At 36.7% G+C, this 19,839-nt stretch overlaps 1 protein-coding gene across 1 annotated transcript in view; it reads left to right on the top strand.

Annotated features, from left to right (window-relative positions):
• Nucleotides 1-19,839, top strand: part of LOC117415686 (protocadherin-15-like) — a 217,910-nt gene that overhangs the window by 100,851 nt on the left and 97,220 nt on the right. Inside the window, exons 7-10 of the mRNA XM_059026442.1 lie at nt 5,224-5,343; nt 5,669-5,779; nt 10,149-10,319; nt 19,666-19,774. Coding sequence (XP_058882425.1) covers nt 5,224-5,343; nt 5,669-5,779; nt 10,149-10,319; nt 19,666-19,774 — 511 coding nt within the window. The remainder of the gene's footprint in view (nt 1-5,223; nt 5,344-5,668; nt 5,780-10,148; nt 10,320-19,665; nt 19,775-19,839) is intronic.

Here is a 19,839-nt window from a genome sequence, read left to right as displayed (position 1 = left end):
CAGCTGTGGGAACTGCCAATGCGTCACCACCTGCTCAGCCAGGTGCGGGGCACTCTATGACACCCCAACCCATCGAGCATGTAGCTCTGTGCTTGGCCCCTGAACGGCTGCATTTGAGCCATCTGGGGTTATCAACAAGGTGATTGACACCTTACAAAAGGCTAGGGCAGCCTCTACTCATGCCCAATATGGGTACAAATGGGGAGTGTTCCAGAAGTGGTGTTTGGCTCGTGGATTCAAACCCACGACATGCCCTATGGCAGTTATACTGCAATCTTTACAGGACCTTTTTTACGAGGGGAAATCCCCCTCTACTCTAAAGGTCTATTTGGCAGGCATTTCGGTATGTCATGTAAAAATAGATTCAGTCTTCCCAGGAGCTCATTTCCTGGTGGGGCAATTTTTGAAAGGCACCCGGCGGCTTAGGCCACCGGTGAAGGAGTTAGTTCCTTGCTGGAGGTTAAATATAGTGCTTAATGCACTGACAAAACCTCCATTTGAGTCCATGCATTAAGCTGAGCTTAAATTTTTGACCTTCAAGGGGCTTCCGAGTGGCGCATCCGGTAAAGGCGCTCGGCGTGGAGTACAAAATGCGCCCTATAGCCTGGACATCGCCGGTTCTAGTTAATTGGATATTTTAAATTGGGAGAAAATAATAAAAAATAATTGGCGACTATTTAATACAAAAAAAATAATAATAAAGAAAAATGACCTTCAAGACAGCTTTCTTGCTTGCAATCACCTCCGCTAAGCGGGTGAGTGAAATGCAAGCATTTTCAATTTCAAAAGCTTGTCTAATTTTTTCAGAGGCCAGAAAGAAGGTTAACCTTCGTCCTAACCCAGCTTTCCTGCCGAAGACCATCTCGGTTTTCCACATTAATCAGTCGGTGGAATTGGAGGCTTTCCATTCCCCTCTTTTCCAGTCTGACAAGGAGCTCCCAGCTCCATATGCTTTGCCCAGTGTGGGCGTTAGCATAATATGTGGAGAGGACTAAAAGCGGGAGGCAATCAGAGCAGCTGTTTGTTTGCTACGGGGTTAAGTCCCAGCAGGGACAGGCTCTGTCTAAGCAGCGTCTGTCCAAATGGTTAACAGGCACAGTACAGACTGTGTATGAACTGGCCAATCTGCCCCCGCCTGAGAAGCTCACCGGCCATTGGTCAGGTGACTTCATGGGTATTGTTTCACAGTACATCTATCCAGGACATATGCAGTGCAGCAGTGTGGGCTTCCTCCCATACATTTGCTAGGCTCTATCGGCTGAATGTCGATGACCCGTAGAATCCTGGATTTGGCACAAGAGTACTGAGAGAGGCTTCCCAGTCTACCCTCACGATAGAACATTAGAGGTGAGTCCATCTTAATGTTTTTTCATTATGGAACATTCCTGTCACACAAGCGGTCTCTAGCTTGCAATTGGGTTGTATGCCATGTCCTTTCAACAGCTTGGGTATACTCACCCATTTTGTAATGGTTAATATTCCCTACATGAAAAGGAGCCTCAGCAGCGCCACCCTGCTCTAGTAAGAATCTTTGGTATAGAGTTTTCAGTTTGGGTGTCTTAAAGGGAGACACTCATTTTGTCATGGTTAATATTCCTATTTCAGGGAACCAGGGTTAAGAAAATAACTTAAAGTTTTGTGGCTGTTACATAATTTGAATGGGTGTTTGCTATCATTACCCACGTAGAGTAACATGCAGGCCTCCCATAGCTCACAAGAAGCATTCAAAATTGCTATCTACACCAATAGTTTTAATGACATTTTGAATAATGTGGCAATTACTGTGGATATAGGCATTGCAGTGCTATATGAAGTGTTTATATTATTCATCATTTCATCTGCCTAATCCTATACCATTACCTATATCTGTCTTTCTAGTTTCATGCCTGTCTGTTTTCACAACAGTATTATGCACTGTGTGTCTGTTCTATTTTTATACCAATGTTCCTATAACACAATAAAATGTTTTGACTGTTAATTTTGATAGAAGGTGTTTAATAAATGTAAGTTTGGTGTCTAGGTATTTATATCATGTTTCTCTCGTCCTACTCAACACATGAGTTATCCAGCCAAGAGCTCTTCCGCCATTAGCAATGGCAATTATTTTTTTAATTTATTTAAAAAAGGAGGACATTTTACCTACAGCTGTGTACTGCAGTTTTTTGTTTCTGTTCAGCAATCCAGCAACCCAATTTGTATTAATCTCTAAGAGTTCAATGTTAATGTCCACTAAAATATTCCATAACCTAATGTGGATGCCTTTATGCAAGTACAGCATGTATGTATGTCTTTTTTAATATATCTAGAACCGCTTATTCAATTGTGATTAAACTTTGTTTGAACATTCTTTAACACAAAGAATTGCACACAGAGGAATGCATTCATTTGTTGTTAAATTACACTTTTACAAGTACAGCATCCTGTAAAAAGTGTTGGAACAAACCATACACATTTATGGGACCACGATTAAACTGGAAAGCCCCTAGGAATCAAAGATTTTGAAATGGATCTGAGGGTTACAGTTAACTCATCTTCAACAGTATGTCGCCAATGTGGATGGGATATAAAGAAGATATTCTAAGGCTATATAATGCTGTAGTTAGACTCTGGTCACCTTACTACAAAAAATACATTATTTCACTACAGAAAGTAATGAGAAGTTAATCCCAGGGCCTATTAGTATTATATATTGTGTGAGCATAAATTAAAATAATTAAACCTTTTCAGCTGAGAAAAAAAGAGGGCTAAGAGGGGATTTGATTGAACTTTTTTTTAATTGTAAATGGTACAGATACAGTTAACACAAGTCTCTGGTTCAAATTGTGAAGGACGAGAGAGCACAAATGAAAGCTGACTAAAAATAAGTTTAGAACAGAAGGTATGAAGCAGATTTTTTACACAGTTATAAATGCATGGAAAGGACTGGCCTATTCTCATTCCCAAACATTTATGTTCTTATGTTCTACAACATTGGAAATGTTCGACTTGACAGTTTGGTTCACTGCACACCTCCCTCTGGTAGTGATGTTCTTAGGTTTGCTTGGCATGTCAGCAACAGACGTTTTCTCCTTGTGCTTGCACTGTGATATCACATTCCACATGGTTGATTAGCTCACTGGTCTCTGACAGCTCTCATATTAGACATGGCATCCAGCTGGGTTGTATCTGCTGTGGCTGTTATACCTGCTACCATTGGCATTTTGCATGGTACAATGCATTACGTGAGGGCGCTGCATATCTTGTGAATGTAGGTTAAAGAGCAACTTCACTGGATTAAAATTTCAAAGTTTTCTTAAATAATGTATTATTTGATTCACTTTGTAACATTTGCTGTTTCAGTCATCACATCCCTGTGATACATCACTGTTTAAAATACATTTTAAAACATCCCTGTGACCTCAATAGAGCTATTTGTATCATGTCTAAACTGCAAGTCCATCTGGTATATTGTAGTAGAACCAATAACCTGTCAACCTGCAACACTCTTTCCAAAGTGGATGAAAGAAATACAGAACTGAGTCATGTTATTTTGGTTACGTTTTATATTGCGTGGCATAAATTAATATTAAATAGATATGCAATTGCATATTAAATTAATGTTAAATTCATATTTAATAAATATGCAATAGCTGTTTCTTGCTAAATGTTAACCAGATGTTATAAAAGTGTTACCGTTATTTCTTACTGATGTATTTCTCTAAAGGCAGAGTGCTGCAGAGAGACAGGTAATGGTTACACTCTGGTGTACTAGATGGAGGTTAGACATGTTTCAGAGAGCTTGATTGAGAGGTGCTTTGAAACTCACCAGGATGTGATGACGGAATCAGAAAATGATACAAAGTGAATCTAAATAACAGTAAGTATATATTAGTGAAGATAAGATCATATTTCACACCTATACCACAGCAAGGCTAAAAACTTAAGTATGCACCAAAGTATCAAGTCATGAAGGTGCTGAACACTAAGAAAATTGAATTTCAGTCACATAAAGACTGGAAGTTAATCCTGTAAACCACCAAAGGCTTTGTTTTATTTTATTTTCATTACAGTCTTCCAAAGTTTGTTTTGTGAAGCTGCTAATATCCTTAAAACACTGTAGCTCTTTGTGATTGAAGAGGCGTTGTTGATATAAAGAACAGACGAGCAAAAAACAAGCAAGGATGATTCCCTCTATAAAGAGACACTTATAAACCTGTGTGTGTTCTACATTATCTACATTGGACAATTTCCCTCACTCAGGAGCACATAGGGATCAAACATACTTCACATGAGCAGTACAGCAAAGGCACTTCAACAAATATTATGACAGCAGTTAAATTGTTGCTGTTGATCTTCAGTTTTCCAGACTGTATTTTCACTTACTGCCACAATAAGTTCACTTCCTGTGTTACAGGTAAAAGGACCTGACACTTCCATTCTCTGCTGTAGATCAGGGAGTGAAGACAGAGAAAACCAAGTACTTACTGTACTTCAGATATATTGTTGAGGCAGGATAAATATCCCAGTAGAACATCATTTAAATGTTCTTACGAATTATGAAAATAATAACTATTCATTTAAATGTTCTTACGAATTATGAAAATAACTATTTATTTAAATAACACTAACAAAGCCTGCTAAGTTGTTATTCTAATTAAGATAATATGCTGCTGATTTAGAAGATAATTGCTACTATAGACAATACATTATAGCTCTGTGTATAATAAGAGTCCCATTCCATGTAAAAATATGTTTGCCTTGTTATTTTTTATTATTTTTTTTTTGTATTAAATTACTTTTAACTTGTAACAAGTAATTGTACATCTATGCAGTAGACATGCACCAGCTACTGTTGACTGCATCCTATGACTAGTTTATTTTGTGATGCAGTAACATAATACATTCTAGTGGCATATCCATCTGCTAATAAATATGGATTGGAAAAACAAAAATATTAACATAACTTAAACATAATGCTTGGTGAAAAGAGTGATAACTTCTGTGTTTCTTAAGTCACTGGGTCATCCTTTCAGATATAGTTTTTAAATAGAAAGGTCAAATTATTGGGGTTTGCAGTGCTGCCAACAACACCAAATGGTGTTTTTTGGTATACATATAATGTTGGGATTGGGAATTATGACTTTAAATGTACACTCTTTTCTCAGTCAAATTAGGCTGTTTACACAATACTTTCCACTATGTTGTATCGTAACACACTTTCGTTCCATTCTAACTGTATTTCAGTTGACACCAGTTGGAACCACCATCTTCACAGGATTTTCTGGAAATAATGGTGCTGCTGACATAGATGATGGACCTAATGGCCAAATTGAATATATAATTCAGTATAACCCGAATGATCCAGTAAGTGAAGCACCGTTTATAAAGAATGTTTACAACGTTTTTAGAAGTTGTGATTTTTTTAAATGTGTATTTTATTAATACATTTCATATGTTCTGATGACGGTTGAGGCATAATTGTTAGCTTGCTCAGTTGAAAGAATACAAACGAAGAGTCTTCTATAGGAGTGTGTGGAGGTTCCTAATGATTTAATCATCTAAGTACCTTCTAAAAAAAAAAATGCTACTGTACAGAATGTGTAGCTAAAACTGGCTGGTGTTTAAATGAAACTGTTTGTATGACAACCAGATGTTTCGTTTTTACCTTTTTTCTTTTCTTTCTTTACAGACATCTAACGCGACTTTTCACATTCTACTCACTTTGTCAGGAACGGTAATTCTCCGAGAGAGACTAAATTATGAAGAAAAAACACGCTACTTTGTAATTGTTCAAGCCAACGTAAGTCACTAACAATCAGACACTTGTCACCTTGCACTTTAATTATGTATTTTACAATACATTTCTGTCTGATTAATAAAACATTCAAAGATGGATTCCTTACTCATACATAAGCTTTATCCTAAGTGCTGTTGTCAGGCTTTTGATGTCAAATGATTGCATTCTACCACTGCAATCAATGGTTTATCAAACCCACTTGGACATGTGCTAACCAGCAAAAACAGATCTGTATTTCAAAACAATCGAATTTTCTCCATCACTTAAAAAGGCTTCATTTTAAGTGTTGATTACTGAGAAGAAGGAAAAACAAATGTAATGTCAAAGAAAGCACTTATGGGGACCTTCCTACATGACAGCAATTTGCTGTATAACAAGTTTAATGGGCCCATTTCTCCATATGCTCTAGTTTTGACTCTAAACAAGATGAATTGTCTGTCAATACACACTGTTGTCGAGGATCGCAGACGATGTACTTGACAACAGTAAACCAGCAACAAAGATAGTAATAAAGCATAACTAAAATATCAGGCATTGTGGAAGGGTTTCTTGTCAAGTGTACTCGGTCAATTTGTTGGGTACTTCATGTCTATACAGTATTGTACTCTCTACTGTACTCTACAGTATTGTAGTTAATTTGGCTGTAAGGGACTTAATTTAATATCAAATACGTGCAATTGAAGGACAACTACCTGCATTCCAATAAACTCCTCATTGTGTGACTATAGGTGGTATATCATTATGTTTGCAATGGTCTATTACAGTTGTATTAGCATCAGAGCTGTAGTGTATAAAATAAATGCAATCATGTATTGTATTGCATTTAATTCAGAAATGTTCAGAATTTGTACAGTGTGTGCTTGTGTTTTTTTGCCTATACACAAAGATAACTATCCCTGTCTGCAAGCTTTTATTTTTGAAATCAGACATTAAGGACTTTCAGTGCACTAGTTTTGTTCAGGTGGTAATTTTAATAAACCCCATCATCTTTTATTTAAAAAAATAATAATAAAAAAATAACAGCCACTTTGCATGCCAGGTGGGAACATATTATAATAGCAATAAAGGCTGTTAGAAACCACGCTGCTTCTCATCCTTTTGTACTGTCTTTTGTAAAAAAAAAAAATAAAGCAAACATCCCAGAGATATTCTTCTCAAATGCTTTTTAATGTTCTTTGCTGCAACAAATACGGAGAACGCTCTGACACCCTGTGTAGACATGTAGGCAGACTTAGCAGATTCAAGTGAAAAATTAATGTTACACTGCTTACAGCAATGTGAATTAATCATTGATTGACTGATATGTTGATGTTCATACGCATTAAATATATATATATATTGAATCTATCTGTCTGCATTAATAAGTGTTTTGTGCCTGCTGTAAACATGATCTCAATTGGGGTTTACCTTTATCCTTTTCAGACTCTTCTGTATGCACTCTTAGCACAGACATGGGAAGATTATAAAAGTGTGATGGAGTGTTACATTTACAGTAGTGTGCACATTACAGCAGAGTTCATTTAAATACATTTACCAAGGTTATTTAGAAGAGAATATATTTCTGTATATGCTGCCACCCCCCTAAAATGATCTTGACAAACCCCAATCCCTGTATTATATAGGGAGATGTTTAATTGTACAGCTTTTATACTGCAGGATTTTACAAAGTGGACATATAGTATTAAATTTGTTATTACAATACCAAAAAATGTAGCATCCCCACAGAAGGTTCTTTAAAAAGGATTCTGTTTCAAAAAACGCTTTGAGCATCTGTCTGTTTCGCATTGAATGGATTAGAGGATCTTCTAGAAGCCATTCCTGGTTTTGTGATATAAATAATGTAATGTTACCTGAGAGCAAGAATATCATAAGTAACATAAAATTAGTCATTTAAAAAATGTTCATATAAAAAACATGAATCAGCCATTAAGGGCGCTATTCACACTTGGTTTACATGCTATTTATGCGCTGGAGGAAGGTCTTTCGCACCATCTGAAAGCCCTTTTTCCAGCGGATAAATAGCACGTAAACCAAATGAGAATAGGGCCCTAATGCTGTTCTTGCCCTCAGCCAGCTATATAAAAAATATTTTTTTTATTTCATTTTTAATCTTTCTTTAATAGTTCAGAAATTGTCTAAATCGAAAGTCATTTTTGGGGAGTTTTACAATTTTTATTATTACATCTCATCATTTTCATAAATATCCTTTACAACGTATCTTATAAATAATAAATGGTACCTGTCATGTTTTTCAGAATATATTTGGAACATTTCTGAGTGGTATTTAAAGGTATGATGCATCGTATACAAGGTGCATAGTTGACTAGGATAATAGTGTTCTGTTAGTACTGCATAAATGTGCAAATTATACAAGGGATGCAACCCAAGGCCACTCAGGAATGCACATTATACAGAGTTATAAGTTATGAGTTATACTAGTTACCTTCAAAATAATATGCAGTATGCTGTGTATTGGTAACAATGTGCTCTATGCTAGATTTATTAAGACATAACATTAAAACATCATTGTCAGAGTAAAACTGTCATTACAGGAAAAAGTAAGCTTATTAGAAGATTAACTAATTGTTTTGTGAAAACTTGAAAGGCAGATGCTTACAGATCATTAATATCTGGCTAATATATATATATATATATATATATATATATATATATATATATATAAAGTATACACCCCCCATTTTCACCTTTTGTTGCCATATAGCCTGGAATTAAAATGCATTAAAATATATATTTTTTTAATTTATCTACACATCCTACCCCACAACTTCCAAGTGAAAAAAATATTCTAGAAATGTGTAGAAAATTAATTTAAAACAAAAACTGAAATAGCTTGGTTGGATAAGTGTCCATCCCCCTTATAGCAATCCTAAATTAGCTCAGGTGTAACCAATCGCCTTCAAAATCAAACACCAAGTTAAGTGGTCTCCACCTGTGTTAAATTGTAGTGATTCACATGATTTCAGGATAAATTCAGCAGTTCCTGTAGGTTCCCACTGCTGGGTAGTGCATTTCAAAGCAAAGACTCAACCATGAGCACCAAGGCGATTTCAAAAGAACTCCAGGACAAAGTTGCTGAAAGACACAGATCAGGGGATGGGTATAAAAAAATGTCAAAGACCTTGAATATCCCTTGGAGCACGGTCAAGACGATTATTAAGAAGTGGAAGGCGTATGGCACCACCAAGACCCTGCCTAGATCAGGCCGTCCCTCCAAACTGGATGACCGAGCAAGAAGGAGACTGATCAGAGAGGCTACCAAGAGGCCAATGGTAACTTTGCAAGAGCTACAGGCTTTTCTGGCCAAGACTGGTCAAAGTGTGCATGTGACAACAAATTCCCAAGCACTCCACAAATTTGGCCTGTATGATAGGGTGGCAAGAAGGAAGCCCACCTTGAATCCCATTTGAAGTATGCAAAAAAACAGGACATTTGTAGCCATGTGGCAAAAAGTTTTGTGGTCTGACGAAACTAAAATGGAACTTTTTGGCCTAAAGGCAAAGCGTTATGTTTGGCGCAAACCCAACACAACGCATCATCCAAAGAACACCATCCCTACTGTGAAGCATGGTGGTGGCAGCATCATGTTATGGGAAAATGAATGGAGCAAAGTACAGAGAAGTCCTGGAGGAAAACCTGCTGCCCTCTGCAAGAAAGCTGAAACTGGGACGGAAGTTCACCTTTCAGCATGACAACGACCCAAAGCACACAGCCAAAGCTACACTGGAGTGGCTAAGGAACAAAAAGGTAAATGTCCTTGAGTGGCCCAGTCAGAGCCCCAACCTAAATCCAATTGAAAATTTGTGGCATGACTTGAAGATTGTTGTCCATCAACGCTCCCCAAGGAACTTGACAGAGCTTGAACAGTTTTTTAAAGAAGAATGGTCAAATATTGCCAAATCTAGGTGGGCAAAGTTGGTAGAGACCTATCCCGACAGACTCACAGCTGTAATTGCTGTCAAAGGTGCTTCCACAAAGTATTAACTCAGGGGGTTGGAGACTTACCCAATTATGATCTTTCAGTTTTGTATTTTTAATATATATATTTTTTTTTCTCAATAAAAACTTTTTTCCCCTTAACAGTGTGGAGTATGGTGTGTAGATAAGTGGGAAAAAATCCTCATTTAAATACATGGAACTCTGAGGAACTGACACAACAAAATGTGAAAAAAGTTCAAGGGGGTGTAGACTTTCTATAGGCACTGTGTGTATAATATACACTAAGCTAAACTGCCATTCATGCATACAGTCAAACTAATTACAAACATATCCTTCAGGACTTTAAACAGTATACATTTAAAAGGTTACATAACTGCAGATGGACCACTCATGAGATCTGTTTCCCATTCCACAGGACCGTGCTCCGAATCCAAATGACAGAAGGACTAGCACTACAACGCTGACAGTTGATGTGCTGGATGGGGACGATCTGGGGCCTATGTTCCTTCCATGCAGACCTGTGAACAACACAAGGGACTGTCACCCCCTGGCTTACAGAGCGAGTATCCTGGAGCTCACTGACCCAGTAAGTCCATGTGTTGACTGCTTCTCTACAGTAGTTCAGTTTTGTTACAGTTTTACAAGCTTGATTTAGAAAAGCGGGCTGAAATATGTACAGGAGTGGTTGGACAACTTACTGCTACAGTACAAAAAATACCATCAAAGGGTTATACACTGCCTGGCCACTTTATAAGCACCTTTACCTAATGTCATGTTGGGCCACCATTTGTCCTGATGACAGCCTTGACATGACATGGCACAGACTCCACAAGGTGCTGGAAGGTGTCTTGAAGAATGTTAATCCATTCAGTCATTAATAGTCATTAATTAAGTGTTCTGTGTTGTATACTTTTATGAATTACTATTGTATTGCCTGTGATTCACTGAAAACTTAAGTAAGTGATAAACGACAAAAAAATAAGTTGAATCAGTGATATAATCTGCTGTTTTAGGTGCCATGAGGGCAAAAACTGTCAATTATTTCTAATTTGCTTCCTAACACATTTTTTTTTTAATTAGTCATTTACAATGAAAAAATGTTAATGAGATCAATTTAATTAATTGATTACTCATAATCAATGAGGTATGCATAATTAATTTACTTTCAATTAGAAAACAATTAGTGTTTATTCGTTGATAGTTTACTGTGGTGCCTTCAACAAATTCACAGCTTTCATCTCCTACTTTAATTAACTTAGATAAAAGAAGGGTGCCATAGATTTTAATTAGGAAAACTGTGGCAGTGAAGTAGTCATACCTGTCTTGTAAACTGGTGTTTGGGGAATTAACTTTAAATTTGTAATATCACTGTTAAGGTATAACATCTATATAGTGCCGTGTAAATAAAAAGTGTTAGATTTAACACTAAAACCGCCGAGATTTCGGACTACATACAACCGCCACATCCACAAAATGTGTAGCTCCATTTTAAAACAGCTTCAATATGAAAATGAAAAACAAACAATTGGATACAACTTATTATTTTTATTTATGAACATCATACATAACATTTTCAGAGCAGAAACACCTTATTTACATTAAAAATTAAACTTTTTTCTTATTTTTTTCAAAAAGAGCACATATACATAAACATGGAAAACTGAAATAAACAGGTGTAGAAAGCTGTATGCACATATAAAATTATAAAACATAAATAACTAGTTATAAAAATAGCATAAAACAGAAATATAACATAACTTATGCAACGTGAAAGCGGTTTGAGTGAAACAGAGTTCAAAGGCTGTCTGTCTGTTCAGAGCTCTGTTACAGCTTTCTAAGTACAATCTACGCAGAATACACGCTTTTCAACTGTACCAGTGCAGTTGCCACAGACTGCCTTTTCACAACGGGCACAGACATCAAAAGCTCTGTTTTTATTGCATTTAGCAACCTGGCATTGTCTTTTATTCCATGTGCCAGTGGGTGCAGCGCTGGCTGAAGGTTGAGGGGCATTTGCCAGTCGGCTTTCGTGTCTCTTATCAAAATGTTTCTGCTGTAGCTCCAGAGCTAGCTGCAAAATGAAGTCCCTCCGAGTGATTGTGTTGCCGGTGCACTCCTTGTACAAAACCAAAGCGTTGATGGCTGCCAGGTCCAAAATCATAAAAAACAGACAATACAGCTGTGCCATTTGATTCAGTATATCCACACCGTACTTCGTTGCATTGTAAAATGCAACAGTCTCTGACTTTTGTTTAGCATCAGTCCCGATGGTCACTGATCTGTGCAGAGCTTAGAATACGCACATTTCTTTGTATTTTTTTGCACCGTCACACTCAGGGTGGCACAGTCTTTGTGCCTGAGAAATGTAGTGTAAATAATAATAATATATGATGTGTAGAATGACTTTCATCTGTGTTTCAAGCACTCAAAAGGATTATAATACGTTATTTCACAATGACGTTGATTTTATTACAAAGCCCAGACTAAATTGTCGGCTATATCATATTGATTTCAATATGCCGCATAAACTGCGGGTCTGGCGTTTGAAGAAGCAAGTGCTTATAACGTATTCATTTTTACGATTCTGTAGCTGAAACACTGTATGGGTATTTAATTCAAATATTTAGTAACACTTAAGAACGGTCATGCACGAGATTTGAATTTGAATTGTAAAAGCCGTTCAAAAAGTGACTATGGTGGTGCTAGTGTTAATGAGATGAAAGTTTAATTTTCAGGTACTGTTGCATTTGGTCCAGTATCAGTATCAAATATGAAATCAAATCACCATCATATTTGTTTGGAAGTGGAACAGTTTCAGTAACAACGTTTCAATTGTTTTGACCAGGGAATACATTTCTTGTAATATTAACATGTCTCGCTGGATGTTTCTCGTCTCCTAGGTTTTGGAGTTGTTTGCTAGATAAATGATCTACAGTTCATTTGTTTTATATTGTCTATTATAGTAAACCACAATTGGATGCTCTATTTAAATAATGAATCTCTTTAGTACCAGTAAAGCAAAGCTGTGCATAATAAGCAGAAAACTAATAGCGGACCACTGCACTTGATAGGATTCTGCTTCGTAATTAAAAAAATAAATACAATTGGAAGTTTGGGGCTAGCATATGTGTCTGTTACCAAGTTTAAGTCCCATATGGGTTTAAAAAAGTACTTCTCATTAACCCAGCAGACTACTGTCAAGTCCACTAGTCATTGTCACGTCTTTTTTTGGAGTGGTCCATTATGCAAACTAACTGTTTCAGTGCATTTGAAATGTTTTGGCCAGATTATTCAATAGTACAGCTGAAATGAACTAATTACTAGAGTGGATATTTGCCAAAATTCCTTTTCTGATTCTTCCAAAATTCAGCATCCGAAACATGTAGAGTGACTCTTAGGCCTAGTAAATATTTTAAAGATCCTCAGGTGTGCACTCGAGCATTCCAATCCATGTAAAATGCATAACACTTTATTAAAGGGAAGTTGACTTTTTTGGTTTTATTTATAATTCTGTCTATAATTGTAGGTGTTTGTACAGCTATGACCAAACGTTTTGCACCACTTCGAATTTTTGAACATAACTATTTGAACATCATTTAGATATCTTATTTAACACCATGTAATCAAATAAACTACACAATGATATCGCAAAAGTCTACCGGAAGCCATAATAGCAGTACAGTATTTCATGTTAGATTTATGGAAAACTACAGAGCGGTATGTAATTAAATATGTTAACATAACATAACATTCAGCAGGTTTCATTCGACTTTTAGGTGATGCAAAACTTTTTGCCAAAGCTGTAATGTTGTGTTTCCAATGATTTTGAATGGTTTTATAAACGGTCTGCCCTCAGTGTGCACCCTTCTGGTAAGATTACCAGAAAGGTAAATGCTACTACAAACAAGTGAAGCATGAAAAGGCAAAAATGACATGAACGTGAATTCACAGGTAATTAGTTTTACACATTCAGCTTCAGTACTTAGAGTGGTGACACTGATTAATATAAACTGTTACTAATTTAAATGTAAAATGTGTCGTTGCAGAGAAGAGAACCTTGAACGTATTCAGAGGACAGTCACATAAATTAAAAACCCAGACAAAAGTGCATGTTACAGGCCTCTTGTGATGGAGGGTAAAGTTGCTCCCTGAAATGCTTATCTGGTCTTGATTGAGATTTGAGGCACTGTTTTGTAATCTGTCTTATTTATATACACATATCCTTTTATAAGCCTTTAAATAGTGTTGCACAAACAAGTTTTTTCTACTGGCTGGTTATCAGGGAATTTTAGCTGCACAGCACTCCACAGCTTTGACACAATGCTACTTTTCTAATAGGCAGTTCATTCATACACAGAGCCATCTTGTTAAATGACAAAATGACTATTCCCAGTTGGGTCACAGGAAAAATGACCGAATCACACTGGAATAATTGGCTAAGTGGGTTGATTGATATCTAGCAAACATAATTAAATACTAATCTTCAGAATTATAAATGGACCCGATATTAATTTTAAAATGTCTTGAACAGGACGAAATTGAAACTGTAAAAAAATAGGTAAATAGGAAAATTATTAGTGGTTCTACGTTTAATTTAATTTGTATTTCTTACTGCTGCTGTTGTGTAAAAAAGAAAAAGTTTCAGTATTACTTTTCAAAGAGCATTTATGATAAGGGTGATGGCACAGTGTGTATAGGACAATCTGTTGTTTATTTTTGAACACATTAGGCTATATGTTATCTAGTTTCTTTTTAATTGCATTTTTTTGTCAGCCGCCTTCTTTGTAGTCTTTCTTTGGGATAAAACAATACCAGAACGAGTCGATGGAACGCAATGAGCTTTTGCACGTGGGTAGAGGGGTTGAAGCTATTTATACTGGGAGTGATCACTTCCACTACTCGCACTATGAATGCATAAATAGAAAACAGGACACTGAAACAAAGTTTCAAAAATTACTTTTGATATTTTTGTATTGTTTTTTGTTCACAAAAACACAATTCACGTTTTTCATTGTATTTGTAGTGTGGAACCAGAATGTATCTTTTGAGAATTGGGGATCCATTTTGGATATTTACATTTAAAATAGTATAGTAATGGAATATTATACGTCTTTCAAAATAGATATAGTTAAAATAACACAACGTTAAAAAGATGGTGACAGTATTTCCAAAACTGAATTGATTGGTTGATTCTCTTTGATTTTCTTTGATTGGTTGAAAGCAAACAACTGCAACCCAGGCATACAGACATGCAGAGGGCAGAGGTTCCTCCCATGTGTAGTCTGGAACATCCATACATTTAAAAACATAGACCACATTTTTTAGTTAAAGTTGCCATTTGCTTTATATCACTGTGTGCAACTCAGCACTGCTGAAATACTTGTTTTCCAGAATTAAAGTCTTCTTAGCGCAGTGCTAATGAAAAAGATTAAAAAGAACACTTATGTTCATTATAATCAAATCACTGTTCTCTGAAAAATGTGTGTGTTTAACTGTGACAGAACCTGCTTCAGGGGACCAAGTCATGAAGAATCCTGCCATGCAATACATCACTGGTCTCTGAGGACTTTCCTCTAATTAATTGTAACAATAAAAACCTAGCTTCACTCACTATGAATGTCCCTGTCAAGAAGAGCTTAGTTGTTATTTGGGATTTTAGTCTCCTGAGTATTAATCAAGAAAGCTTTTTTTTTTCTTCCAAACTCTCCTACTCACCTACATCTTTTGTTTATTTATTTATTTTTTAAATCTAAACAGTTGACAGAAATTGTTAATAGTACTTATGTTTAAAACTATACTATAAGTACAGCATTTTATTTCTGATAAAAAGTAAAATATAGATGTGGAATTAACAACCCAACCCAAACCACAAAACAATTTGAAGAATTTTGCTGCACAGAAGGATAATCTTGGCTGTCAAAGAGAATTAAACTGAGGAATGTGTATGTATATTCTCAAAATGCTCCACTTTCATCTTTAATAACTGAAGTCATGAAACATACAATGCACAGCACATGGGCTTGGCCAATCAACATTAATTTATTTGCAAAAAATAGTTTCCTACACACCCCATTATTATTATTATTATTATTATTATTATTATTATTATTATTATTATTATTATTATTATTATTATTATTATTATTATTATTATTATTATTATTATTATTTAGGAGGCTGTGTGGTCCAGTGGTTAAAGAAAAGGGCTTGTAACCAGGAGGTCCCCGGTTCAAATCCCACCTCAGCCACTGACTCATTGTGTGACCCTGGGCAAGTCACTTAACCTCCTTGTGCTCCGTCTTTCGGGTGAGATGTAGTTGTAAGTGACTCTGCAGCTGATGCATAGTTCACACACCCTAGTCTCTGTAAGTCACCTTGGATAAAGGCGTCTGATAAATAATAATTAGTCATTTAACAGACGCATCATCAACAACTGCTGCTGCAGACTCACTTACAATAGGACCTTACGGTTTTACGTCTCATCCGAAGGACGGAGAGGTGACTTGCTCAGGGTCACACACAGTGAGTCAGTGGCTGAGCTGGGGTTTGAACCGGGGGCCTCACGGTAACAAGCCCCTTTTTTTAACCACTGCACCACCATGCCTCCGTGTATATAATAATTTCTTAAAAAAGTATTCTTGCAAAACAATATATCACCATGAGTGAAGAGAGATGTGCAGAAGAAGGAGTTAATCTAATTTGATGTAGTCATTGGGTTGGTAATTATACAGTGGATTAGGATTAGCTTTGAAAAGAGAATAAACCCTATGAAATTAGGTCAACCTTTTTATTTTACAAACCAATTTGCGAAGGGAAAATAATGACAAGGGAGGTAGGAAGAAGAAAAAAAAAAATCTGTGGTGATGGATATGTTACTTGAGCATGTTCAGTTATTACTGTGTACATTAGTATTATTTATACAAGCGTTGAGAGATCTATCATCAAATCATTTGGTGGTTCTGAATGAATATTCTTTTTACCAGGTCTCATTTTTTATTATTATTATTATTTGTTTATTTAGCAAATGCCTTTATCCAAGGCGATTTACAGAGACTAGGGTGTGTGAACTATGCATCAGCTGCAGAGTTTGGAATTACGTCTCACCCAAAAGACAGAGCACAAGAAGGTTAAGTGACTTGCTTAAGGTCACACAATGAGTCAGTGGCTGAGGTGGGATTTGAACCAGTGACCTCCTGGTTACAAGTCATTTTCTTTAACCACTGGACCACACAGCCTCCCTCATTTTGGAATCTCTCTTCCATGCATCCAAATCCAACAACAGAATGACCAGACAAATCTCACTGTTCCAACTTACGCCCCAATACTAAGCAGAATTCAGTTATTTATTTAAGGTTTAAACACATTATTTTCTGTACATTGTACTTGATATGCAATAACAATACACTAGGAACATTTATGGAGGGGGCTCCTGGGTGTTTCATATTATAATTACAGTATTCTATGAACGTTCATGGTCTATCCTCCATCTATGTCAATCACGGCAGATCATGAATTCTGCTAGTATAATTACACATTATAGTTGGATGTCTTTGATGGATGTGGTGTTTTTAGTTATATTATTTTATTATGTGTTGTTGCTGATGAGAACCGCACTGGCGCCGTTCACTCTCTGACTCGGGACCCGCCGCTGTTCCGTCTCCGGCTCGGGAATTGATTCCTCACCGCTCACACACTGGATCTGCTGCCGATGAGTCACGTCGCTGCCTGTTCCGTCTCTGACTCGGGAATCACTGGCTGCTCACTCTGCTTCCACGCTGGATCTGTATATATATATATATATATATATATATATATATAGAAAATATGATCTAAATATTATATTGGCACCAAAATATGTACCCATGGGGTCTTACAGATGACCAGGGGGTTTGTGAACTACTGCCCCTCCATTGTGAATAATAACATGTTTCTGAGCTTTTTCCTGCATTAGTATTTATTGAATGGTTTTATTCTAAATGTTCTTTGTATAAAACAATGATATTGCTTAGTGTAATCAACTGCCATTGTGTGATGTTGGTATCCTTCTGGCCTTCCTTGAAAAAATGAGAATTGGAATCTTAGTGTTTGCTCTGCCTGGTAAAACCATAAAAGATTGATTGGAAATTGAGTTGTTGTGATGGTGCTAGAAATAAACAGCAACCTATAGTGGATAGGTCCTTCAAGTTATTTCACCATAACTCATCCATTATGAAGTGGCAGTCAAGCTTGTAAGCCAGGACTTCCCTGGATAAATGGCATTTCAAATCTGTCTTAAAACAGTTCTGTAGAGCACTCAGGCTTACCAGTGTCGTGAAGGGTGATTGAAGAGTTTCAGATTTTCTGACAATGTTTTTTTAAAGTGAAAACTGTGTTAGCCCTGCCCTGCATGAATCTTTTTAGCAATATATTGTATAGACCTTGCGTTTGACCAAGTATATCAGCTTCATGCCTCCCAAAGCACACACAGTTAACTTGACCTCCAGATAAGATTGGTACCACAATTAAATAATAATAATGAGGATAACAAGTGAGTGACTTCATGCAATGTCTACTAAATGGCCATCAGAGACAGGTAGTATTTATCTGCAAGTTCATTTGAGATATGCTCGTTAAGTAGCAGTTAACATTGGAATGTTTGGAAGCCTATAATGTAATCTGATCTTTATAAGTACATGAGCTTCTAACAAATGTTGTAGTGTTGATGTTTTCCTTAACTTATTTAAAACATTTGCTCAAGCAAAAATGGTCAAAATAATTATAAAATTAAATGCCCTTATACTGTATAGGAGTAGGACATTACATGATACAGTGTGTATTAGTCCAAGTATTATTACAGTATTATATGTCCAATTTGCTTTGTCTTGATCTTTCTCATTGACTGTTTTTCATAAAATTTTTTGCTTTAGCCGTGTTCTCCAATTTAACCAATGTCACGTTTGACCAAAATCATCAGCAAATTTAAATTCTATCACTTCCAAAGCAAATTATAGGTGAATTGAATCGAGTTATTCATGAAAGAATAATGATAATTTAGAAACATGTTGTACAACGTGCAAGGCAGTAGTGGTTATGATTATCAGGTCATCCCAATAAGGTGATTCACATCAGAGCCTAAAAACAGCAACTAAAGTAGTATTGCGGGAACTGCTTAATATGACCACAAATATTTTCTTAAAGTTTTATGGTTGAAAAGGAAATCTTTTTTTTTTATATATATAAATTTAGTCGTTGCCAATTATTTTTATTATTTTCTCCCAATTTGGAATGGCCAATTATTTTATTATGCTCAGCTCACCGCTACCACCCCTGTGCTGACTCGGGAGGGCAAAGACGAACACACACTGTCCTCCAAAGCGTGTGCCATCAGCCAACCGCTTTTTTTCACACTGCGGACTCACCATGCAGCCACCCAAGAGCTACAGCGTCGGAGGACAACGCAGCTCTCGGGCAGCTTACAGGCAAGCCCGCAGGCGCCCGGCCGAGGACCCCCTGGCCGACCTAACCCTCCCTCCCCCCGGGTGACACTCGGCCAATTGAGCGCCGCCCCCTGGGAGCTCCCGTCCTCGGTCGGCAAAGGAATAGCCTGGACTCGAACTCGCGACATCCAGACTATAGGGCGCTTCCGGCACTCTACGCAAGTGCTTTTACTGGATGCGCCACTTGGGAGCCCCGGAAAAGGAAATCTTAAACAGAGTGTAATATTTTTGTTAGCAGTATTTCAAATGGATCAACTGACTTTGTAAACAACCTGTATCAATTAGGTAAAATATACAAATTCAATGCACACCAATTGTTTATGGGTAAAAATGTTATTGTGGATTTCTCAACCTCAACATTCATATGGTTGTTTTTTTTTCCAGCCATATAAAAATGCTGTATCAGATGTATACATCTGTGATGTCTATAACATTATGTATACAATCTCATTTCAGACCAGAATAAACCCAGTTAATGTCACTCCGACAATTCAAGCTGTTGATCAAGACAGAAACATCCAGCCACCCTCTGATCGACCAGGCATTCTTTACTCCATCCTTGTTGGTGGGTACCTGTCAAACACGCTGTCATCTGCAATCGTTCACACTTCAATATTCAGTCAGGCTTTG

The sequence above is a fragment of the Acipenser ruthenus genome, chromosome 7 (assembly GCF_902713425.1).
Source record: "Acipenser ruthenus chromosome 7, fAciRut3.2 maternal haplotype, whole genome shotgun sequence".
Classification (NCBI taxonomy): Eukaryota; Metazoa; Chordata; class Actinopteri; order Acipenseriformes; family Acipenseridae; genus Acipenser; species Acipenser ruthenus.
This window is presented reverse-complemented; position numbering and strand designations above follow the sequence as displayed.